Below are 25636 nucleotides of genomic sequence, written 5' to 3'. Positions count from 1 at the left end.
GCACTTCCTGTTGCTAAACCAACTGTGGGTTTTCTCAATCATTTGAGTCTCCCAAGACCAGCCTTCCTTGGCACACCCCCACCTCTCCCAGCTCTCCTGAGTCTGGCTCTCTCTGGCACAGGCACTTTCCTGCGGCATGCTCTCATACAGAACCACATCCTTTTTGTCTCCACATCTCTTCAGTAGCCAAGGCGTCTGGCTGGACAATCATGACCCCGTTTTTCCATTCTGCCTGGTGAAGGCAATCCTGCCACAGATCTGATGCTACCCAGCAAGGGGGAAGCCGGGGGGAAGTGGCTGGTGCTTACCTGCATGCCAATAACCGCGTAGATGAAGAACAGCATGGCTATGAGGAGGGCGACATAGGGCAGTGCCTGGAAGAGAGGAAGCACTTGGCTCAATGCCAGGCTCTTGTGTGTCCCCCTCCCCTCTGTGACTGCCCGGGGCAGAATGAAGACCCAACACAGGGTCACATGCATCTCTTTTCTGGGTTGTGTTGAAAGAACACCAACAGTGAAGAAGGCCTTTTTAAACCCGAGCCCAATAATTTCAGTCCTGAGTATACCATCCATGTATACACCTAGCGTCATGAAACTACAGGCAGGGAGCGACTTTCACCATCATTAACAGCGTACCCTGATCCTAAACAGTGTCAACGCAGACACATCGCCCTCACAACAATGTTTGCATTCGTTATTAGACTCCTTTGTGAAATTGCCGTCAGTGATCAAACCATTCCAGAACATTGGAGGTTTAGACTGCTTCCACTTTCTTTTGTGGGCATGTTTGGGGTGGTGGTGAGGGGTTCTTGTAGATCACGTTGCAGGGGAATACCTTTATGCAAAATCACTTATATCTGCTTAAGTATTTCCTTAAGGGGAAGTCTTAGGAATGAAACTGCTGGTGCAGAGGAGAACGACTTTCTGGATGTTGCTATAGAAAGCAAGATATCATTCTTAAAATGAATGATATGAAGTTCTTAAAACTTCCTGAAAGAACCAGAGTTGGCGGTTAGGTCAGGGAAGAACGAAGAGCTAGCTAGGCGGTCACCAAACCTGGAGCTGCCTTCTCTTTAGAAACATTAAGTACAAGAAAGTGTCTCGGGTCTTTCAGTCCATGATCCTCACCTGCTTGTCTACGTCAGGTTGTGTGACAGGAGATGTGTGCACGTGGCGCACCTCCAGGCAGCAGCCAGGTTGTTGAACGTGATGCCAAGGCCACATGCTTAAAGCACGTGCTTTCCCTTTTACTCAAGACAGGTCAGCCACCAGCCATCGGCTGTGAAGCTCCCTGCCACGTGCCAGCTCTGGATCTGTGACTGCCGACCGCTGATCAGGGCCCCCCAGGTTAGAGCCAGGCTTCCCTCACCACACCTAGATGTGCTGGCTTCCTAGATTACGGAGTCTCAGAATTGTGTTGGCACTGTCTCTGTTTTTGTGAACTACCACTCTGTGAAATGTATTTATCTACAGTGACCAAATCTTTACAAAGGAAAACTTTAATATTTTATTTAAAAGTGAGGATAACATTATTGCATAAAACTATTCCATGTATGTACACAGTTCATTCTCAGGCTTTGGTACTTCATATTAATAACGAGCATTTGGGATGTTGTCCCTTACTGAGACCAAGGCTCCCGTGAGGCCCCACTTTCTCTTTCTCTCAGAGCTGCGTCCCTGGTTCTTCCTACAACCTCATTTCCCTGGGATTGTCCTTCTTTGAGTGTTCAGATCCACCCCTTTCCCCAGATGCCCTTCCTTCCCGTTAGGGGTTAAAATCCTATCCACAGCAGAGAAATGCTCCCTGGGGTGTTAACCAGTGTTCCTTGTCAATGTGTTTATTACTTTCAAATTAAAGGTAGTCAAACAAGAAACCATAGATTCATGACTCACTTTCTAATGTTTGTACATAGCTACAAATCCCCTTCATAGGTGAATCTTTTTAATGAGAATCTGTATCCTGTCCCCAGTTAATTCCATCTAGGAGACTAGAATATCTGGGTTGGAGTACTAGAAGGCACTGGAGAAGCAGGGTCTTGGTTCAGGAATAGACTAGAGCCAGCCTGCACCAGCCTGGAGAGTCACAGATGACAAGCGAGGCTTGGCTTATGTCCAAATGTCCTCAACACTCTGATACTTCCAGGCACTGGGGAACGCACTGACTGGTGATTGTGCACTGGCTCAGGTGAGGGGGTCTCTGATCTGTGCCTAGACCAGCCAACGGAGAGGACTGTGGAAGCCCTGAGTCGCTGTCCTGGCATGAGACTGTTATGTTTGCAGGGGTCAGCTAGGTCCTTCCTTCTCTCAGAGTCACCATCCACTATCGGGGATCCCGGGGAGGACTGAGGGGCTTCAAGGCTCCCCATGTCTATCAGTCTTGGAAATGTTACACCTCACCTCAGCTGTGGGTCCTTACTACTTTCTTTTTCCTTTTAGCAAGTGATCCTGTTTGATTCACCGAGGCCAGTTGGCTCAGGTGTCTCCCGCATTCCACACCCTCTACTGGCTTAGGGGGTCCCAGTGGCCATGCAGAAGGGAGTCTGGGTCCTCTACGACAGAGGACACTCACTGGTTCATATGTGGTCTTCAAGAGCAACAGAGAAGTCCCCCTGTGGGACTCTTACCTGAAAGGACTTTATAAAAGTCCACAGCAGCGTCCGGATGCCTTCCCCCCTGCTGAGAAGCTTCACCAACCGCATCACTCGGAAAAGACGGAAAAAGGTGATGGAGATTCTATTGCTCTCTTCAGAGTTCTGAAGGGTTATCATGGAGAGGTCAAACCCAATGCAAAGTAGAACATGCAACACTTTCAGAAAAACAGCAACAGATGCAAACAAAGGTGACAGAGGTAAGAGTTGAAGATGTGTTTCTAGGGCCTTTTCACCTTAAAAAGCATGATATGAAAGGAAAAGTTACATGCTAACAACACAGGGCTTGGAAAACCGCTTCCACACAGCACATGCATGTCCACGTGGTCTAGTGTGTTAAGAGGAGAACGCCGGGCTGGTCAAGAGTACTGGACACTGATGATGAATGCAAACCACTGCAGACACTGTTCTGGAAGGACAATCATGGAGAATACAGAAACACTAGTGGAAAACTCAGCATGGTCAAGGAAAAGGCCCAGCCCCGGGGGGGGACTCATCACTGATCTTACCCCGGGTGTAGCGGTTGGGACAGGGACATTGTCACTTTCAGTTGGCTTTAAGAAATCAAAGATTGAACATGTATTAATGAATGGAAAGGAAGCAGTGGTTCAGAAGGACTGCCCCTCCCCCCTTTATAACAATGTGTGGTTAATGTCTGAGGACAACACAGCTGCTCCCTCCCTGGGGAGATGCCAGGGGCTCTGCCTGGACCTGGACTTGAGGGTGAGTAGCCTCAGACACAGGCTCAGACACGCTACTTTCTAATTCACATCCCAGGACTCGATGCTCCATGGGGGGCACGCATCCACTGAAAGAGAACACAGCAGGCCCTCAGCGGTCCCCAAAGACAGCAATGTCCGGTGGGACCCTGCATCTCATGGGTAGGCTAGTTCTCTTTGCTGAGGCCGGGCTGTGGGTCTGGGGAATAAACTGACCTGCAGCAGGTCACCCCTAAGTCTGAGGACTAGAATGGGGCTACCAAATGGGGCAAATAGAGCAGCACCTGCCTGTGGCCCACATGCCCGGGCAGGGTGTCTGACGGGGCCCTCGTGGCGGGGCTGCTGAGGACGCGGGCGAACCAAGTCCGTGTGAGTGGGAGAGCAGCTTCAACGCCCAGCCTACAGCGCAGACTGCTGTCAGAGAGGCCAGCGCTCAGCTGCGTGTGACGCCCGGGAAGCAGCAGCGTGGGGCCAGCCTGCCCTGAGCTTCAACTTCCACCTTCCCTGAAGGAGGGCCAGCTCCACCGAAGCAGCTGGTCGCCCTGGGAACTGGCAAAGCAGTGAGCCTCTTCTGGTTGGGGGCCCAGGACTGCTGAGTGTCCCCCAGGGTTTCTAGGGAGCCTTCTGCGTGGTGTGTCTGCACAGCTAAGGAACGTATGCACACGCACAGACGTGCACACAAATCTGAGGGGTCCTCCTCCCTGGGGCTACAGGGAAAGGGCGGGCTCAGATCTGGAACTCCATGCTTATTAACAGCTGCCTCCTGAGACCAAACATAGAGTTCACAGAAAACAGGGAGTTGGGGCATATCACATCACAACTGAAATTCAGCAATGTGATGACAAACCCAGGACTGACAGGTCCTAAAAGGGTGAAAAGGGGGTCCCTGATTCACCCGGGATGCTCAGAATGCAAACTCTCCAATAGCACGGCACAAGACCCTGCCATGGTTTTATTTTCCTCTTCTTTTCTCTCATCTCAAGACAAAGAACAACCCCTAAAGGGGACAGATGATGGTTTTTAACTTCTGACTTTAACAAATGAAGGAATTAGTTTTCTAAACCTCTGTCTCCCGACCCCATCTTCCTAAGGGCTGTGAGCATGAGGCTTGGGTCTTGCAGATGGAGTGCAAGGGCGTGAGTCTGAGGGTGTGGGTGTGTGCACACACACCTCTGCTGGCCTGTGCTCAAGGGGGCCAGAGTGTGCATGAGACCGAGCACTCTACAGTTATGCTTTCGAAACGTCCGGCCTGCAAGGATGAGGCCTGTTGGTCAGGAAGACGTTCTCTGGCTACTATCTGGCCGCAGCCCCTTCTCCCTGTCCCGTTCCAAGTCTGATGACCTCTCACCGCCCCCTTCCCCGCCATGATGTGGGCAAGTCAACAGCCAAACTGACTTTTGAGGGGCACCTCTCTTTTCCAACTGATATCTTTAAAGTGTGGCAAATCTTGGCCTGTGAACTTGAAACCTTGGATATTCTTAAAAAAAAAAAAAAGGAACAACAAAGAGGAGGTCAAGACAGCTTTTGTGGAGGGACACGTCAGCATAACATGCAGAAAGGAAGGAGACAACAGGCAGCACAGCAATCCACGTGCAGCCCCGATGCGGCCTGCGGCACCTTCTCCTGTGCTCAGTGCCACGCCGGGTGGGGGGCACAGGTGCAGGGGAGGATGTTGCTGGCCGCACTGGGGGATGGTACAAGTTGCCAAAATATCTCACAGAGTGCAAGGACCCTGAAGATGGCTTTGCCCAAACTACTGATGCAGCCAGATGCTAAGGGCGGGTGGCTCTCACCCTGGGCCACACATTCCAACTACCTGTGGGTCCTTGACAGAATCCGCTGCCTGCGTTGCACCCCAAAGATTCTAACCTAGCTGGGCTGGGGTGTGCCAGGGCTTTAGGAGTTTTAAAAGCTCTTAGGCGATTCTAAGGCCCTGCTAGAGCGGGGAACGGCAGTCCTAGACCAGGGCAAAGCTGGGCACTCTTCAGATGGTCACCCACACCAGCAAAGTCCTTTTTGGTGTGTGGAGCCCCTAGAAAAGTCCACTCAGGCTGTTACAGCTGAGCAGTGGGTTCTCCTGGAGTTGATGAGGGCTCCATACTCTAGCAATGCAAATAGGTGAGACCACATCCCCGTGTTCCCCACAGGGGCGTAGGGGGAGTCTAGAAACATAGGCTGTGAAGGATGTGGCTGGAACATGGGTGAGGCGATACTCTGGACCATCTCGGGATCAACGATAAGATGATTGCAGAGGCTGAAACTGGAAGAGAGCTCACTCCCCGGGTAGTTTTCCAAAACCAGACACCAGGTCTGCGTGGTCGGTCCTCATAGAGGGGGCTGCGGTGACATCTCCAGGCTTGGGGTAGAGGCCTGGGCAGCTCCTTCCAACCCTGAGGTGCCCGTCTTCAGCTGGGAACCCCATGGGGAGACTGCCCTCCACCCTAGGAGACCAAATGATATGCCAGGGTCCACAAAGCTTAGATCCCTGGGGTTCTCCTGTTATTCCCTCCGGCCCCTTCACACAGGAAGGCCAGTGAAGGGCTCTCAAGAGGCAGAGCAGGGGCCTGCCACCAACAATAAGCCTTGTGTTTCCAAAGTGCAACCAAAGGTCAGTCTGCAAAGGTCAGTAATTCCCATCTTTTTGTAGCAAGGCTGAGATGATGTGGTTTTCCAGTTCAGACAGAAAGCAAACCAGCACCCCAGAACCCGTTAGCTCAAGGCATCCTGGGGAACCCACTCTTTGCGGGGGAGGGGGTGTGGGGGAGCTTCCCTCTGGCTGCTTCTGATACAGCACGGAACATTTCAGGGAGGGCCAGCCTCTATATACGGGAATGCTGAGTCTGAAACTGGGCACCTGGTCCCTGGAAAGGGGCTGGCTTCTAGAATGGAGGGCTGAACAACCAGAAGCTAAATGTAGCCATTGGTCACCTGGTCCAAACTGGGTACCTGACAGGTCAGGGACAACTCTTGGGTCCCTGGGAGTGAGCTCCCTACTGACTTTTCACATGCTCTTCAGTAAGTAAGACCAAGGCATGTTGTGGCTTCTGCACAGATATTTTGCCTCCCCAGCAATAACAACAGTGGGAAAAGCTTCAGTGCGGGCAACAGCCGCTGCCTGGGTTAGGGAGAATGGGGTGCTTGGTCATTTCCCCATTCAGGGCGCCAACAGGCATCTGGGGGGGAGCCAAAGTGAGCCTACCAGTCGCCATCTGACATTTTAGCAGCTTGGTGATGTTATGACCAAATGTGGTAAAGACAAGTCTGTGAGAGCCATCAGACCATGATCAGAGCAGGGTAGGCACGTGGGCCAGGGGCAGCACAAAAGGGCTGGGTGAGCATCAAGCAGGACAACAGAAGGGGCCATCCAAAATGTTTTTGCAAACAGTAAAAGCACAAGCTAGATTTCTCATTTGCAGACCAGATCAATCATTCTTGAGGACTACGTTGGCAAGTCACAGAGCCAAGCGTGACTGATCGAGACGGTCCTGGCCCAGACTCCAGGTGGAGACTGGACATGGGGGTGGAAAACAATTTAGATGACCGCAACCCATAAATAGCACACCCGGTGAAACTCAGTGAAAACCACAGGTGGGGAAGCCAAAAACAAGTATACAGTCTCTAAGGTGCTTTTGCTTTAACGACATCACCGTATATATGTTTATATATACTTGCCGCTACAATTTTCTAAAAATAAAACCAACATGAAAATCAATTAGGCAACAGAAAAGGAAGATCACCAGAGGTTGGGGGAGAGAGCACAGCAAGTTAAATATTGCAAAAAATGATGACATTGCAGCTAAGAACAGCCAACATGAACCAAAGGTGTTCAAGCTGGGCTGGCCCGGGGTCTCGGGGGATAAGGCCAGCAAGGGATACGAAACGCATTGCTCCACTGGGGAACTAGGCATGCGCAGGAGAGGGTGATGTAGGAATTCCCAGCTCCACCCAGACAGCTATACCACCAGGGGTTGAGGAGATCCAGTCTCTTTTATCTTTGTGTCTCTGACCGGTGTGTGCGTGCCCAGGACACGCGTGGATTGAGCCTGAATAAATGAGAAGGTGGCCTTGAGCACTCACTGTGCAGTGCAGCCCAACACAGAACTGCTGACATCTCCCCAAGGGGTTCTACCAGGGCGGACGACCGGCTTGGCCACCAGCTGAGGGAGGTTTTGTCTCAGGCTATACCTGACCACAGGGAAAGCCACTGACTAGAAGACAGTAGGAGAATGGTCACCAGTGTGATTTTGAAAGTCCAGCTGAGTGCCAGAAGTGGGCCTAGTGAAAGGCCGTTTTGTGCAGACACCCAAAGTCAAGTGCTTGCTAGAGAATCCAGTGCGGAATCTTGTACCCCTGCAGCTTTCCTGACCAATCAAACATGAAGGAGGACATGTGTGAGACACCAAGGAGCAAGGCTGGGCCAGAAGGGATGGGCGTGGTGCACTCCTGCCCCCAGCATATGGAAGGGCAGCCAGGAAGCTGGGCACGTGCTGTTGACCGAGGCCGCCAGCGCCACACCCTGCCATCCAGCAGGTGGTTGAAGCACTGGAGAGCTGGCTTGTTGGCTCGGCCAGCAAGTCCTGGCCACATCCTGGTGCCCAGAAACTAAGTAGTTATGCCCACTGCCTGCACATCACTTTCAGCACAGAGCACTCCAGGGAGACTGCTGAACCTGTAGCTTATTTTGTTTTCATCTCTGTCATAGGCCATCTCTGACTTATGTGAGGGTCTGTTCCAGAACTTCCACGTAAGCATACTTTGATGAAGGGTGTAAGTGCTTTACATCGGGAGATGATTAAGCAGGCAGATGCCTGGTCATAAATTCCAGAGAGAGCCCCTGGCAGCCCAGTTAGGCTCTTGCTGTTCTGCCATCAGCATTAGATTATTTTACAACCGAGCATAACTTACACATTATGAATGACAATGTTATAGCTGAGTTATGGAATATTTCACATAAAGTGAAATTTACAAAAGTCTGGGCTTATGGAGGTTGGTAGGGGTGTATCTTCCTAAGTCTAGTAAGATACCACTTTAGTGCCCTGACGTGCCATGGATTTGGGTGTTCTGAGCCTTAAATCACAGCCCTATAGACCCCTCTTATAGTCCATTTCACTCATCAGTCCATGGAAAATCTGCACTTGGGGTAATAGCCTGTCTCTCCCTAATATGTTAGGTTTTATAGCAGATATTTTCACAAATATCCATAACATTTTATCACCCCAGCATACCTATAAGTTGGAAGGGCACACATCATTCACCCCCGTGGATCCATAGGGGAACTGAGGCCCTAGGTCCAACAAGTCAATTTTGAACCAGGACCAGGACTGTCAGGCCTGAGGAGTGCCAGGCCAGCAGCTGTCCCATTGTTCTGTGCTCCAGGATTAGCTTGGCCCCAGAGCAGTGGCATTCAAAAGGATTGCGCTGTCTGATTTGACCAGGCTGTCTGGACACCAGGATGGGCCGTACAACCCTGCAGATGTCAGCCAGGCAGAACGAGGAGGCCTCTTCCTGGCCAGGGGTGAGGGAGGAGGGCTAGGCTGGCCACATGGAGCAGAAAGCCAACACCACACAGCAGGCCTGCCTCCTGCTCTGTTCATCCCCACAATGGGCTCTGCACAACAGAGGTACACACACTGGACACCCACTAAGCCATGCTGACAGACCGGAGGCAGGCCAGGCGAGCAGGCCTCATATCCTTCTGGCTTAGGCACGGGCTAGATGCAGGAGAAGCTGGTGGGAGGCAGTGCTCCCCTAGAAGGAGGGTCCTCAGGAAGCTTCCTGAAGGGTGGGGTCACTCCACCTACCACACTGCTACCGCACTTGTTTCCTTATTAAAGGGTTCCACCAAGTGCAACAGTGGAGAACGGATCCCCTCTCCCAGTAAACATGAGGCCATCCCTCCCTTGGTCCAGGGCAGCCTTTGATCTGCACCATCGTTTGGGAAGCTAGGACAGGGGGTGTTCCCCAGGGTCACAGTCACACTCAGCAGGTACACTGAGTACAGGTGAGGACACAGCAGAAGCTGCCATGGGTTCATGGTGTGGCCGTCAAGTTTTCCCTCCCGTGCCTTCACAGAACTGGTGTGGGTACCAGGGCACACATGATGAACTCCATTTTGCAACTGGAAAAACTGAGGCTCAAAGCAGTCAGGTGACCAGCCAAGATGGCACAGCTAGGGAGTGGTAATGTTCACATACTCACATATATAACTCCCTGCCCTTAACATTTCAACAAGAACTTTTTTTAAAAAAAAATAACGTTTTAGTTCCAAAATGGCAATTCTACATTTACTTCTCCACTTTCGGGGGAAGAGGGTGGGGGTGAGGGAGGGGGGACTACAAAACGTTCTTTGTCTTTTAAAACAAGCATATACTCGGATCTCTAAAGTGTAGGAAGACCCATGGATAGCGTTTCTAAGGCTCCTGAGTGTTAGACTTAACAAAAACAATCACGATACAGGACACAAAATTTGCTACTTACATTCACTTCAGTTATAGCAATATCAACGACGCTACCAACAACAATTAAGGCATCAAAAGTGTTCCATGCATCAGTGAAATAGTGCTGTTAGGGCAAGCATTCAGAAGCCACAGAGAGGAAGCACAACAGGAAAAAAGAAGAAAAGGACAGTGTTATAAAAGGGGAACATTCTGGCATTATGCCACCCGGCTACTTGAAAAATCACCCTAAAACAAACACACGTTACAGGTACATCACTTTGGGTGTTGCTGCTGACATAGCAAATAAAAACGATTAGAGACGCCTATCCTGCCCTGCCTACCGGTGACGTGGGAAATGCTGCAGGAGTCAGCTCTCCAAAAGGTGACCTGTGTCTGGAAAGGTCTGGGAGAAAGCTCTACCCTCACAAGCCTCTTGTCCACGGCTCTCGTTGGAAATGCCTGGTTTTAGATCAAGTGAAGTTGGGACCTGTGACTTGTCCAGGTGATGCCAGTGCAGGGCGGGGAGCGGAATGTGCACAGACAGAGAGGACACGAGGCGGGCGGCCACGGCGGGCGCATACTCACGTCGGCTTCGCTGAGGGCCACGTCTATAATGCTGCCGATTACGATGAGGGAGTCAAACGTGTTCCAGGCGTCACTAAAATACCCCTGGACAGAGCAGGCAGGGGGCAGACTTTTATGAGCACGTAGGAATGAAACGCCACACGGATCATCTGGGGACATATCGGAGGCCCCGCAGCACCCATGGCAACCAGCTGGGTGGGAGAGCCAAAGGGAGGCCACAGGACCGTCCACTGGTGGAAAGGGACACGGGATGGGGTGCACCTGCATGTGTGAGAGAGGGCGCGCGCACACACACGCTCACACATGCACGCATGCACAGCGCAGACCCACGGCCCTGGGCAGCACCAGACCAAGTAAAGGGTCTGCAGGGTGGGGGGTGGAGGGGCAGCACCTGGAAACCCTGCCCTTGCCCCTGGGGTCACAACTTCAAACCTTTCTAGGATTTCAGCTCTTACACAGAGGAGTCAGCAGGCCCTCCCCTTGCTCCTTCCATGGGGTCCCCAACCACCCCACATCCTTCCCTTCTCCCAGTTAAAGAGCACTGTGCCCAGGCATTTACACGTTCTCCATCCTGTGCCCTTAAAACAAACCAGAAAATGTTCCTGCTCTTTACCCATCCAAGAATTACAGGTGTGCTCTGTCCTCACGGAGCTCGTGGGCACACGAGGACAGAGGCACAGTGAGGCACACAGTCCAGAGCACAGAGCCATGGCAGGGGCCCTCACTCTGGGCTGTGGGGCAGGGGGCTGTGTAGGGAGCCCACGGGAGGCCTTACAAAAGAAAAGAGCAGTCAAGGGCGATGATGCACTAAGCATCCCATTGACCTCGGGAACCTCCCCCTCCCTTGGCCCCCAGCTCTTCTCCTTTCCCTCTTTACCCACCAGACCAGGAGGGCTCCTTGCCATCCCTCAGAACCACCAGAAGGTTCTTTCCCCACTCCTGACACCTCTGCAATACCAGCCCTAACTCTGTCTACCCAAATCCACTTCCTCCTTCAAGGTCAGACCAAATGCCAGCCCCTTGAAGGGACCTTTTCAGACCCTCCTGACATCTGTTTCTGCCTCTCTCTCTCTCTCTCTCTCTCTCTCTCTCTCTCTCCCTCTCTCTCTCTCTCATGTCCTCATCACTGAACTTTGTGTCTTTGCAGGTCTACCCCCCTGAAAGCCCTCGGTGCTGACTCTTCCATCCCCTCCTCTCCGGACCCCACTGTCACCCCCAGAGCCTTGATCCTGCTGCTCAACATAATTCAGAGTCTCGTTCTTCCATGGCTGGCATCCTATCTTCCTTCACACCTCCGTCTCCTACAGTGATTGTGACGGCATAATGTTCCTATGACTGTGACTTATCAATCCATCTATCTATCTCCCTGTGTATCTATGGCACATTTTTACATATTCCCCCTGTGGGCTCGCACATTTCATGTCTCCTGACACCTGCTGGAAGCCGTTGGTCAGGGTGTGGGTGGGGGTGGGTACTGAGCACCAAGGTTTCTGGTTGCAAGGTCAGTGACTCTGTCTTCAAATCAACAGTGTGTTTTCAAGTAGTCAGAATGTGGTTTGGAAATACAAATTTTTGGTCTGAATTACATAAAAAGGGGCCAAGTATGCTTATAACTGGGTACATTTACTGCAGATAAGGAAAACCAGAACAGAAGGTACCTTGAAGTGTCAGGTTCCATGAACTCATGATCACATTCAGGCCTCAAGGAAGCCAGGGCAGAACCCCAGCTTTTGGTGACACAATAGAAAACGTGGACATGTTGGCCATCCTGATAACTGCAGTTGGGATGCTTACTCTAGTTAGAGTTGGTCACCCCAGTGCATTTATAGGGAATCTATGACACTGACTCATGGTTCAGGCTTTTAAAAGTTTCATCTTGGGGCGCCTGGGTGGCTCAGTCAGTTAAGCGTCCGACTTCGGCTCAGGTCATGATCTCACGGTTCGTGGGTTCAAGCCCCACATCTGGCTCTGTGCTAACAGCTCAGAGCCTGGAGCCTGCTTCGGATTCTGTGTCTCCCCCTCTCTCTGACCCTTCCCTGCTCATGCTGTCTCTCTCTGTCTCTCAAAAATAAATAAAAAACATTTAAAAAGTTTCATCTTGAATAATGTCAGATTTTCCCACCTAACCACCATGACTTTTCACCCACTGCTCCCCTCCTCTGTCACACATTACCGCATTGGCTGCTATCCTCCCAGACCCCCTTCTCAGGCCTCTGACAGGTAAACAAAGGGAGTCTGCCTGCACTGACTCGGACAACCTGTGTGCACACATCTAATGGAACAGTCTTTACAAATACCACGTTTAGCGCTTTCTAACTTTTCTTTAGAATGCTGCATGATTCTTGGCTGCCAGACAGGGGCAAGGCCAGCCCCTCTGAGGACCAGACTAGTGCCACTGAGCATGCCCATCACACTGGAGAGCCAGGAGACAGAGCTTGCACCTAGACCCAAAGGAGCACACGACTTCCTTCATGGAGGAAGGCCTCCTAACACACAAGGCAGCTGGGTCGGGTGTTGAGTGCTGCCCTGGGGGTGCCCAGATTGTCCAAGTGCCAGGTTCCCTTATTCACAGGCAATAGACAGACATCTGACTGTCAGCCTGGCCACAGACTCTACTCTGAGGGCCAGAGCCTGTCCTGCCCTTCCTGGATTTAATGGCAACTCCAAAGCTAAGGAGAGCATGCTGGTCATTTCCACCTCCTCTAGACAGGGGCTGATGCCTCACTGAGATAGCCGGGTACCACGACACTCAGGCTCCAGGGTACAGAGATCAGCTGAAGGCTCCGAGTTCCTCCTCCTCTCCTGTCTGGGCACACGGCCAGCCCCTGCCCACTGCTACCCCCCAACCACTGCACCGCCAGTTACAGCAGACTGTTCACCTGAGGCCAAGGCCACCACCTGTGTACCTGCTTGGGACTTGATTCCTAAACAGCTTTTCCCTTGCTTTTCTAGAATTACCAGTACTTACCTTTGGATCATTCCCATTGGCCTACACACTATTCTCCAACTGGCCCATTTAGGTCCAATCTCCAACCGGGGGTCCTGGAATGTTTTGGCAATGTCGTCACCCCTCTTCTGAAGGTCCCTCACACTCATGAAACTGTGTCCACATCCTAGAGGACTCCTGGACGGATAGTACACACCCCTGATCCAGGCAACAGGAGGCTTGAGCCAATGCAGGTGGCTGCGGTCTGCCCCCTCTGACCAGGGGGTTGTGCTAGGGGCTCAGGGGACGCAGAAAACACCAGGCTCTCTTTCCCCCCACATCTGACTCCTTGTTTAGGAGCCCCCTATGTAATAAAATCACAGTTGAGTGACTATGCCTCAGTCTCCCACCTCTTCCCACCAAGGTCACTACAGAGTCTGGGTAACCAAAAGGTGAGACAAGGGCTTCCGGGGCAGTGCCCATCCCTGTGCCCTCATCTCTTGGCCAAAAATGATAGGTTCTCCTGCCGCTGAATGCCGAGGCCAGGGCCCCTCAAGGGGAACCGCCAGTCCCTAGCATCTAGCCAGAGTAACTCTTTTTTTCTTGTTCAGCCCTATTGGCTGAAAAAGACCAAGCAAGTCACCCCACGCAATGGTATCTATTACTCAGAAACATTTCTGACTCAGAAATTTTAAATCATAAAGCAGACCCATGTGGGCATTAGGCCCAGGGACGTTCACGATCTCCAAGAACTCTGTCTGTCAGTGTCCATCTCCCTCCTGACGGCAGGCTCCCGCGGGCAGAGCTGGACCCTCCAGCCGGATGTAGTGCAAGCTCGGCACATACAGCGGGGGTGATGTTCGTGGAGCAGGAACCAGAGAAGCAGCTCAAGTCTGGGTTTCTTTCGCTCCCTGGAGTCTCTCCCATCCACAGACCCGAAGGAGCCTACACAAATCCCATGCTGTTGTGGTTCGCCAGGGCGGCCAGGTCACTCAGCGATTTCTGCCAGGGGTCGTTTGGGCGGTACTGGACCCAAGAGATGACCCACAGTACCAACTTTCAGTAGACACTGTAACTGACTGCTTTCTAACTAGCATAAGCCAAATGTCAGGTGGGGGCTTAAAGTAACACATTCACTTTTGGCCACTCTACTCTGATCAAATATCCGGTGACAGAAAAGACCTTGTGTACCATCTGATGCCAAAAGCCTGCACCTACAGGTTCACCCATTTATTCCTTTCTTCATTCCATCAGCCTTTACTGAGTGGCCAGCATGGAGCAGGCATTGCATGAGACATGGGAGACCCAGCCTATGACCTCAGGAGCCAATGGATAATGAGGATGCACCATCAGCCTCGAACCAGACACACCGCTGAAGGAGAACAGACTGCGGCTGAGCTGGTGGGGAGGACGTGACAGAGGAGCCAGCATTGCATACAGGCCTTGGAGAATAACAAGGCAAAAGAAGGGCTTCCAGGTACAGAAGCATGTGCCATGGAAAGGTCTAGCTTATTAACAGGAAAGAGAGGGAAATCAATGAGAAACAGGGCAGACGTGCAAATGGGCCAGTGTCCAGTGGAGGACTTTGAACATGAGACTAAGAAAACTCCAAGGTTTTTTTTTTCTCAGGCAACGGGTGGCTGGTATCAGAGTTTCATTCTGGAGGATGAGCAGAGAGGGGCTGAGGCAGGGGAACACTTGGCAGTCCAGGGAACTCGGAAGGGAGGGGCAGGAGGGGCCTGGATGAGACGGAGAGGCCTGTGAAGCCTGGGCCTGTGTGCATGTACTGGGTGAGAGGGGGACCAGGAGAGAACCAGGGCAAACCCTGATGTCGAGGCACAGGCTGAGCCCACGAAGTCTGGCCCAAAGTCCTGGCTAAGGAGAGGGCTATTTGGTCTCAAGGGGCGTTTGGCATTAGAATAAGACCCCTAGCATAGATGTGGTCCCTGAGGAGCTATAAAGTATCAAATGTTCTTTCCAGGAGGTGGAGGATGTCCTTGTAAATGATTGCTAAGGTTTTGACAGGAGCCCTTACACCTACCAGGGGCCCTGGGGCAGGAAATGCCATCTTGGGGGGCTGGTGGCACCGGATGCCAGCCTCTGCACTGATGTATGAGAATGGCAACAAACCACTCTCTTCTTCCCCCAAACCCAACTACCCTTTACTTTTCCCATGCCCAAGTGGCCAAGAGTATAAATTAGACATTTTTGAGGTAGAACCAAGATCAAAATGCAGACCCGCGAACAAAGTGTGGCTGTTTAGGGAAGAGCCCACAGCCAAGGTAGCTAAACTGGCCTTGGGCACATGCTGGAGAAAGACAGGTGACATCAGGAAGCACAAAGCGGGGCCTCAGCAAACTGCAAGTACTCTTACTTCCTGCAGGAGCCAGTACTATGGAAAAGGCCCTTCATCCTCAGTCTCCCTCCCTGGAGCAGGAGAATTCATCAGAGAATTCCAGTGCCTTCCCTGGAGTACTGAAGGGAAAGGCTAGGCAAGTGGGCTTATTTCTCACTTAGATCATGACCTTCCTTTCACTCAAAACCCTTGGATGGCCCGTCACCTCCAAATCAAAAGCACAAGCTAGAGTGTGCAAAATCAACACCCGACGGTGGGTGCTCCCTTGGGGAGCAGACATAATACACCCAACAAGCTTGCTTCCTTTTCCCGAAGTCTTGTGTTCTTCAGCTCCTTACCACCCTCCACTCTTGCCTAACCAATGCTCAGAAGACCTCTTCCGAGGCAGTGAGCCTGCGTCCCCAGCCTGGGGGGGCCCAGCTCTGGGTTCCCTACCTTGGCCCTCCCCCCTTGTGGAGGCAGGGTGACCTGACCTGCCCAGGCCTGGAACCACTCCTCCCCAGACACGTGTTCCTAGGAGGCCCCGCCTCTCCGTGAGCCTCTTGAACACAGACGTCCCAGTGGTCAGGTTTCCCAGCCCCTTTCAGCCGGTCCTGCTCACCGGGCTTCCTCATCCATCCGAGAGGATTTCGTCCAACGTCACTCCCTGGATTTGCATCCCAGAAGGGCTGCAAGCCCATCTTTCCTGACAGATGCTGACAAGTTTTCCTAGAAGGTGTGCCCCTCACTGTGGAGAACACTGCCCCGATGGGCCCTGTATCAAATGCCACAGAGACAAAGCCTTTCCTGAGACGAAACCCACAGGCTAGGGTTCCCACCCCTCTGTCCCATGCGGCCATCTCCTGGAAGATTCTTTATCAGCAACCTCTACACCCAGTTCCTCAGCCCAAGTGCTCCTCTGAGGAGGGAGGAGGGGCCTCACTGACTTCTTAGTGACAGCTTCCTCACCTGGTCTTGCTTTGTCAACCCAGAAGAGAAAAACAATGAAAAGTCAGGGAGCATTTTAAGAAGAGCTTTGTTTCTTGGTGAATTGATTCTTTCCTGTTCCTCAACAGAAAATCTGTCTCTCCTGGTTTTGGTGAAAGCATATGCTGTGCTTGCAAGCACAGAGATACCCCTTTTGCTATTTTATGCTATGGAAGTATCTTGCTGGGCAAAAAACAAAGCAGCACAATTTCTAGATCACTCATTTCAAAACTCTGATTAATCAGCACTGATTAAAAATCAACTACTCGTTCCCCTCTTGATATCAACCAGTCTGATCACATGCCAACAAACCCTCCTCCCAGGGCTGGTATTGGTGTGTTACTGGGCAGAGGGGTGTACGAGCCCCTCAGTGCACTGGCCGGCCAGCGGGTGCGTTTGCGCGCACACACACACATGCGCACGCGCTCTCACACATACATGCCATGGGCGAATGGACCGTCTCTTCAGCCCAGAGCAAGCTCTCAAAAGCTTCAGAGCTTAATCGCCAGGCAGGAAAAGACACTGTAAGGGCATCTAGGAATGTTCCAGAGATATGTTCCGTGTTGCATCTTCTCAAGTCCTTTTGATGTTCTTATTTGGCAACCTTTTTCATCAATCCGGACAAATATCGTTCAAAGAAGTAAAGGTGACAGGAAAGCAAACCAAAAAAATCTCAAAGGAAATTAAGATGAATTTGGAAAAGGAGGAAATGCTTATGTATGTAGATATGGACAAGTCACAGTAAGTAACATCTGGCCATGCATGAAGTGTCAAATTTGACCCCACTGCAATCACCCCAAGTGATCACTTACAAGTGTCCTTTCTTTTTGGTCCACAAAGATCTGATAAAGATTGCATAGAAATTAATTCAAATTAAAGAAGGAACAGTTTTGGATTAGAATTCCATGTAAATAGGGATTATGTGAAAACTATCACTTCATAATCCAAGTCTCAGTAAAATCAGTGTCGTGGATACCTTACACAGAGATGAACAAATAACCGGCTCACTGAATTCTGTCACCGTCTCATTCTGATGGTTTGGGGCTTTGCTAGCAAAGAGGCTGAGGGTCAAATGTCCCACAGCCCAGCCAGGGTCTGCGCCTCTGTCTATAGTTTTAGAACAAGGAGGCATCGTTACTTGACGGTGATGGTGGTGGTGGTCAGAGTAGCAGGACTGGCACAACCACAGCATGTTACCACATGCCAGGTACTTTTCTAAGCATGGCACAGATAGTGATGCTCTACCCCTCACGGGCACCTTGTGAAACAAGTAGTGTCCAAATTTTACAGGGGAGGAACCTGAAGTGCAGAGCAGTTAAGGAAGGCACTTGCGTTGGCAAATGGGAAGTATGAGTTTGGACCCAAAGTTGTGTGTGCTCTTCGACACTGTTCTACCGGTCTCTTCAACCACAAACACTGACAGCTGTGGGGCCAGATTCACACCCTGCTCGAAGGCGAGAGGATATGCTGACTAGCCCGATGGAGTCTGACAAACTTCACGTCTTGTTTGGTCTTAAAGTCAAGCGACACTGTCGAAGGCAAGTAAACAAAAGGTGGCATAGCGGGAGGAGATCTCCAACTGGTAGAACTTTCCATAAAAGATGAAAAAGAAGCTATAGACCAAGAAAAAATAAAACCAAAGTCTTTCTCCCGGAAACCTAAGCATAAACCCAAGGCTGAGTTCTTTCTGAAGGTTCTGTTTAACCAGCGCTCACGCGATGAGGCACGTTTCCCTGAGACGGCATGATGTGTTATTCTAGAGGCTGCAAACCTAGTTTCAAAACAATTTCCATTCTGCAAATTCCCAATTCTGTACCCTTCTCTTCTTTTCTCAGAATTGTTTTTATGAGGTTTTGTTTTGCAGTTTTGTTTTCTAATATGTACACGGATGCCCTAACGAGATTCTAACGTTCTCAGGTGATAACCCAGTTATCAGCCAGAGCAATTCGGCGCAACTCAGTAACATACAACGAACAGGAAGCGTGTGCTTCTCCGGGGTGATTCAGCAACAGTCTCTGAGAAGCAGGTCCAGTGACTCACCTTAGGTTTAAATGCGATGACTTTCAAAACCATCTCGACGGTGAACACCCCAGTGAAGACCATGTTCAGAATGTCCATGGCATCATTAAATATCTTGGACTGCTCGTGGTGCTGTGGGTGAAGACAGAGGCACAGTTCTCAGAGGGCGCAGCCCAGCCAGCCTCACGAGAGGAAGCTCCCCAGCCCCCTGCAGGCATCCACCCTCTGCTTGGACATGGAGACAACCTTCACTGGTTCTTGTGCACATGATTAACTCACCGCAAGGCACAGGGGCGCCTCGACAGAATGAGGATGATTGGAAGATGAAGGGGAAAGACATCCATTGCCTCTGCTCAGGATGAAGGGAGCCCACCCTTCCTCCTGGCTGGGTTTGTGTTCAGGGCCTTCAGCCAGGCACAAGACAGAACCCACCCAAATGTCTACAACTAAAGGTAGGATTCGGTTGGAGATCAATTTGATACCATTATTTAGGTCCACGTTCAATAAAAGGCAGAATTATCTTGATCTCACACTTTTCCCCTACATTGACATGTGGTCCTTCTCGTTCATAAAGACTTCTTAAATTGAAAAACTCATGCCAGAAAATGCATCTCTGGTGTCTTTAGACCCATTTTCCAGACAGCACTGGGAGTTGGTTTGATTTGCTCAAGTTGCATGGAAACTTTGCTCCTGTGCTAGGGCAGTCTCTACTGAACAATATATATGCTGGACCTGCTCACTGTTAACACCAACTTGACCAACTGAAGGGAGTTTCACGCCTTGCCCCCAGCATAGCAAGAAGTGGCTTATTATAATGCAGGCCAAGCTCTTCTCCATGAACTGCAAGATTCCCCACGTCCATACTGAGAGCTCCTTGAAGACAGAAATGTGGCTTTTGTTTTGTTTTTCAACACTGGGTGTTTACTCTGTGATGGGCCCAGTGCCAATGCCCGATGTGAATTATCCAGTGCAAACTTTACCTCTGGCATAGATATGATAGATTTCCTATTTTGCCAATGAAGACAGCAAGGCTCGGGGATTTAAATAACCTTGCTAAGACTGCCCATCTGGTAAGGAGTAAGGCAGGACTGGAATGCCTGTCTGTCCAACTCCACACAGACCAAGCTTTGGTTCTCAAATGCTCCCTGGCCTCAGGAGGCCCACAGTAAATGTTTATAGAATTGAATGCCAGGTTCAGGCTTCATAGAAATGTTACCTGTGGTCATGCTGTACAGATAAGCTCTTAAATAAAAGAGCCATCCTCAATGCCTACCATGACAGCTGTTAGCCAGGATGGGACTCTGGCCAACCTATAGCCCAGACTCATCAGAAAAATCAAACCCATTCTCTTATGACGGGGTGGCATTCCCCCCTGAGAATTTGGGGCAGGGGGCTGTGCAGAAGGCCCAGATGTGACCCCCATGGCTGTCTCCATTTTTACCTGCATGGCCAAGCAGAGTGTGTTGAGCATGATGAGGACAAACATCATGTATTCGAAAGGCGAGGAGTTCACCACGTACCAGAACTTGTACTGGTAGGGGTTTTTGGGGATGTATCTCCGCAAGGGACGTGCTTTCAAGGCGTATTCGACACACTGACGCTGCAACGGCAGAAAAGAGCAAGGAGGGGTCCTGAGCACACCCGTGGGAGGGAGACGCGCGTTCGCCCGCTTTGAAAGGACAGACACCCACTGTAGGGGACTGGAAAACCACAGTAGCCAGCCCCACTGGCACCACACTGGGTCACTGGCCAAGGGCCCCTCGATCTGTCCCTCATCAGCCCCTCAAAGCAAGCTGGGGGGTGGGTTAGCAGAGCACCCTGTCTGCTTCCATTTTCCTTGTAATGATGGAGGTCCAGAGCTGGAAAGTGCCCTGCTAGGGGGCCTGTGGTGCCTAAGCAGAGGAGCGAGGCCTAACCCAGGCCCCGTCCCTGCCTGTCCTCTCTGCTGGTGCATTACGCCTGCAGTTATGGCACCTCCAGGAAAGGAAGCCAGGTAACAAAAGCACAGAAACCTTCCAGGGCCAGTGAGGCTGGGCTCACACCCACGAGACACCTCTTGAAAGCCAGACCATATTAACCACACGTGTCTAATGGTGACCTAGCTGTGTGTCCGTCTAGGAGCTTCTGACACTCAGGAGCTTATCCTGTTCATCTCAGAGCCCCCAGACGTGATCAGCAATGATGGTCAGAGAGCACTGTCCTCCTCACTCACTCTGGTCCACCCTTCGCAGCCCAGAAGACCTCCAGCCCCTTTGGCTCTGTGTAAGGCCCCACTTGCTCCTAGACCCAGACCTACTCCATCTCCCGCTTTGATCCTGGGTTCTGACTTCAGACAGGCTCCCTCTGTCCAGGATCTGGCCCTGCTGAGACCTCGCAGGCTGACTCCAGGGACCCCCAATTCGAACCTGCTCTTGACCTCAAGAGCTGACACGAATGCAGCTCTGGTTCTGCCACCCACCAGCCTGGGCCTTGCCCTGATCTTCTTCCAGGGGCTAGGAAGTGGGGGTGTGGGGCACGATTGAGAGCAGGGCCAGGCCTCCCTCTGACCATCCCCGATGGGAGCTGAGGGGATGCCCTGACAACTCAAAGCAACATCTTCCTACAAACCTAGTTAGCTCTGTCCTCATTGTCCCAGAGGGCACAGCTGCAGCCTGAGACACCTAGTCTTAGCACAGCCACGTTCCTTCTGGAAGGCAGGCTGGCGGATGATCCCTGCTCCTATGTCATCATCAAACGGGGGTGCTAGCGAACCAGGGCCCTGGGAAAACTCCCAGAGCAGAGTTCCCATCTCACCGTCTTTTAGCGCTGGAAGGGCCCTCTAAAAGCAACTCCTGGGTGCCCTCAATCTACAGCAAGCCCAGAGAGCAGGTCTCTTGGCACCCTCACATCATCACGCAATCAGAACAAAGGCTCCTGCCGCTTTCAGCTTGGTTTGAACCAGGCAGTGTATAACGAGATAGGCCAGTGCAATCTTAGACCCAGGTTTAAAGTTAGTGACTTTCCCTGCAGTGTGATAGGTTATTTCCTCCTAAGTCAATGGTTCTCAACCAGGGGATATTTCGCAATGTCTGGAGAGGACTTCTGGTTGTCAAAACTCAGGGCAGCGGGTTGCTACTGGAAACGAGTGGGTATAGTCCAGGGATTCTGTGAAACATCCTACAAAACACATAAAAGTCAACGAAAAATGATCTACCCTAACATATCTATAGTGCCGAGGGCGAGGAGATAAGACACAATCCATGCCCCTCCCCCGTAACTGTGTGAGGGGGGACGGTGGGAGGGTGCTTTCTGGTCCCTGGCCACATCCTCCCCAAGACTGTGAGCCATCACTCGTGGGACATGCCCACAGAAGGTAGCCTAAGCAATTCTCTGACTTCTCTATAGGGGAGGGTGGGGTTCACAATGACAAGATCTAATCTGTATCTGGAAAGCTCACTCTCCCCAGCAATGACTCAAGCTGGCTGAGAGGGTGCTGTGAACAGGGTCCGAGCCGCCGGGACAGCCAGCAGATGCGCGCCCTTCTCTGTGCATGGAGGCAGCCGGAAAGAGACAAGCCACTCCTCTCTTACTCAAGGGACAGAAGCCCAAACAGTGTGTGACTTTAACCTGATTTTTGTCCAGCTCACAGTTCTTATACTCTTTCTCTCCCTGCTCCTGAAATGTGACGATGACGAAGCCCACAAAGATGTTCATCATGAAGAAAGCCACGATGATGATGTAGATGATGAAGAAGATGGAGATCTCCACGCGGTAGTTGTAGATGGGGCCGACATTCTCGCCATTTGAGTCGATGGCTTTATACAGCAACCTGGAGCACAGAAAGACCTGGTGAGCCCTGCCGCCTGCTCAGCCCAAGCAGCCCAGCCCTGCTGGCTGCCCAGACCAGGCACCTCTTCTGACGGCCTCTGTGGGCCAGCCCCCTGCCTGTGAGACCCTCCCTGGGAGCCCACCCATAGTCCCTGGACACACACACGTCTCCGAGGCATCCTCCTTGGCATTGGGCCCAGTCAGCCCAGCACTCAGAGGAGGAAACGCCTGAATACATTTGATGGGTGATGTTTTGAGGACATGAGAAAAGATTTCATGGATATTCAACAATGCTCCTTTTACTGACAGATGGGAGAGAGGAAGGACATCATGTGTAAGACACTGGCAGAACTGAAAGCTGTACACTCTCCAACAAGGACAGTAAGCGAGCAACCCGGGATTTCCAAGGAACTAGGAGAGGTTCCCCAAACTGAAATATACACAGAAATTAAATACATGCTAAGCAGAACGCTCAGTAGGAAAAGGAAAATTGCTGTATCATCCCCAAGTGTAATTTACCCCCACACTGATGCAGATTCAGCACCACTGGGCACCCACCCCAGGGTGCACTGTGCTGCACACTATCACGTCCATCTGCAAAGGCTGACATTACAGTCATCCCCATCGTACAGAAGCTCACAGAGTGATCTAGGTGACCGAAGTCACACTCCCTGGGGGCAAAGTCAGGAGATGAGCCCAGCTCCTCTGAGCCCCAGGTCCCAAATCTGTTCCCTTTCCCTCGCCTGCCACCCTGACTTGCTAAAACACACTGCTGAACAGCCAAGACTGCAGTCAGTGCCTCCACGGAGTAAAGGGGCGCACTCCTGCCTCTTCTCTCCCCGGGACCACTTCCCTAATGAATACGCCCCACCCAACCGCCCTCTTACTCCACAGGCTCTCCCGTAAACAATTCTGCTTCTCCCATGCATCCAGAGAGTTCTGCCAGCCTGAAAGAGCAAACTTGTCCACCTTCTGCAGGTCCTCGGGCGTGAGAACTTGACATCTGGGACTCTGGGTACGTGTGTATGTTTAGGTGGCAGGAGCTGGGACTGGGGTGGCCATCGGCGCACAGGGTAACAAAGGTGTAAGAGACTTCCCACCTTCTTCCTTCTTTCTGGATTTTTTTTTTTAACTTTACTCATCAAAACCCTAGCCATTCTTCAGGCCCCTATTCTGCCCATCTCTGACATGGCAGACTTTCTGGCCTGGTTTGACTGCCTGATACACTGACCAGCTTTGGGCCTCGAAGGGAGGAGCACGTTGAGCCCGCTGTTTCGCCCACAGGGCTTCACGCCACACATGGCATGGAGCTGGTGCCAGAAGCACATTTTATGAACGAGCGAGTGAGTGGGTCAGTGAAAGCCAGGCCCCTTGGCAGCTGTCTGTGTCTGGCACACATTAGAACTAGGAATGGATGACTGAATGACGGAACGGATGGCTTGGGACACTATCAGGAGACGTCCTCTGTACTTACGCCGGCCAGCCCTCGAATGTGGAGACCGTAAACAGCGCCATCATAGCAGAAAGGACGTTGTCAAAGTTGAAATCACTATTTTGCCAGATCCTCTCACGGACCACAGGGTTGTCAACATCCCCATCCTTGTAGAGGATGAAAAGCCCCCTAGGGAGGAAAAGAAGCATGGGTCATCCTGGCTTGAGCTGAGATTGGTCACAGCTGCCCCAAGGCCATGTCCAGGCACCATTGGCTGTCTGCCAAACAGGCCCCACATCTGAGCAGAGCTCAATCTGAGTTTCTCTTCTTCATGGCCTGCATTTATTCTAGTCTATGGTTCCAATAATCACTGAGTACCTACTAATTTAATGAATATCCTCTAGAGGGACTAGTCGGATACCCAGCATATGCCTGATAACAAATGAAAACTACCAAACAATAAACGTCTCTCATATAAAAACGGGCTCAAAGTGTACACTGAGGACTCAGGCTCTGGCCTGGAGAATTCTGTGAGCTCCAGGAAGCAAGCCCAGGCACATCCTCCTCTCTGCATTTTGGTTGTAATCATATTCTTTCTCTCTGTATGAACAATATTCCCAGTTTTCTTTCTAAAATGATTCTATAATTTCTGCTACATGATATTTGTCATTGAATTTCATTTCTGGAAAGGGGCCAAGGTCTCTACTTCACAGGTGGGGAAGCAGAGGCTTAGTGAGAGAAGAGAAGGGGTCTTCACTCTGCTGCCATGCCACATAAACTCCAGGGGGGGCCCCCCACCCCACAGCCTGTGTGGATGATGCCCCTAGGGGTGCGCAGTCAGTCACATTGTGGCTGAGACATTCTGACTGCGCCTTCTGCTGAAAAGAAACCTCCAACGGAACACAAGTAGTGCAAGCAACCAGATATCAGCTGGTGGCACCCCAAAAGGATGGGGAAACACAGACCCCTCTGCCGTCTTACAGCCTGAGGCTGATTTTGTGTCTGCCTTCATATTCTTCTGGACATCTTGGGATAAGAGGCATGAGTATTTCCCACCTTGTCTCTCCTCTGCCTGTTCTTGTGAATAAAAATATGCCCCCAATGCGGGTGCTGAGAGCAAGGTGAGAAGGGCAGCCTCAAAAACACGTCAGTGGAGGCCAGCCAGCTCCTAAATGCCAAGGAATTGACCTTTGAGCTCTAGTTTGGAGGGGGTGGGGGACTATCCATGTGGCTGGAAGTGGGGGGTTCTCTGGGGCATTTTTGAATTGCTATTTTAGGTCTTAGTGCATGCCCTCCCCACAGTTTACAAAGCCACCTATCCATTCTTCTGGGGGTGATGAGGGTTTGGAACTAGACTGAGGCCATGCTTGTCCCACAGCGTGACTGTACTAAATGTCACTGAATTGCACAGTTTAAAATGATTGCTTTTATGATATGTGGATGTCACCTCAAAACCACCACCAGCAGCACCCACCCATCCTCTCTCCAGCCATGAGCCAAGCATACAAGCCTCTCACAATCCATGATGGAAACTTCTGAAAAGTGAGCACAAGCAGTTCCTCGAAGCGTTTTATTTGTGCTTCCGCATTCCCCACTCTGGCATTCAGGACTCACCTGCACTCTTCAGGGTTACTTTTGGCCTCGTCCGTGCAGCGATAGAACTTTCCCTATGTACAAAAGAGGCAGTCAAAGGCAGGCTCCCCACAAAGGGATCAGCTGGGCGGCGTGCCAGAAGACACATC

At 51.4% G+C, this 25636-nt stretch overlaps 1 protein-coding gene across 1 annotated transcript in view; it reads right to left on the bottom strand.

Moving 5' to 3' along the window:
• CACNA1D (calcium voltage-gated channel subunit alpha1 D) overlaps positions 1-25636 on the bottom strand; it is a 294562-nt gene that overhangs the window by 36196 nt on the left and 232730 nt on the right. The window contains exons 26-34 of the mRNA XM_029917880.1: positions 25509-25561; positions 23937-24083; positions 22262-22463; positions 20097-20255; positions 18677-18787; positions 10389-10472; positions 3157-3201; positions 2624-2752; positions 309-374 (exon numbers count right to left, since the gene is read on the bottom strand). Coding sequence (XP_029773740.1) covers positions 309-374; positions 2624-2752; positions 3157-3201; positions 10389-10472; positions 18677-18787; positions 20097-20255; positions 22262-22463; positions 23937-24083; positions 25509-25561 — 996 coding nt within the window. The remainder of the gene's footprint in view (positions 1-308; positions 375-2623; positions 2753-3156; positions 3202-10388; positions 10473-18676; positions 18788-20096; positions 20256-22261; positions 22464-23936; positions 24084-25508; positions 25562-25636) is intronic.

The sequence above is a fragment of the Suricata suricatta genome, chromosome 12 (genome assembly GCF_006229205.1).
Source record: "Suricata suricatta isolate VVHF042 chromosome 12, meerkat_22Aug2017_6uvM2_HiC, whole genome shotgun sequence".
In the NCBI taxonomy this organism is placed as follows: Eukaryota; Metazoa; Chordata; class Mammalia; order Carnivora; family Herpestidae; genus Suricata; species Suricata suricatta.
This window is presented reverse-complemented; position numbering and strand designations above follow the sequence as displayed.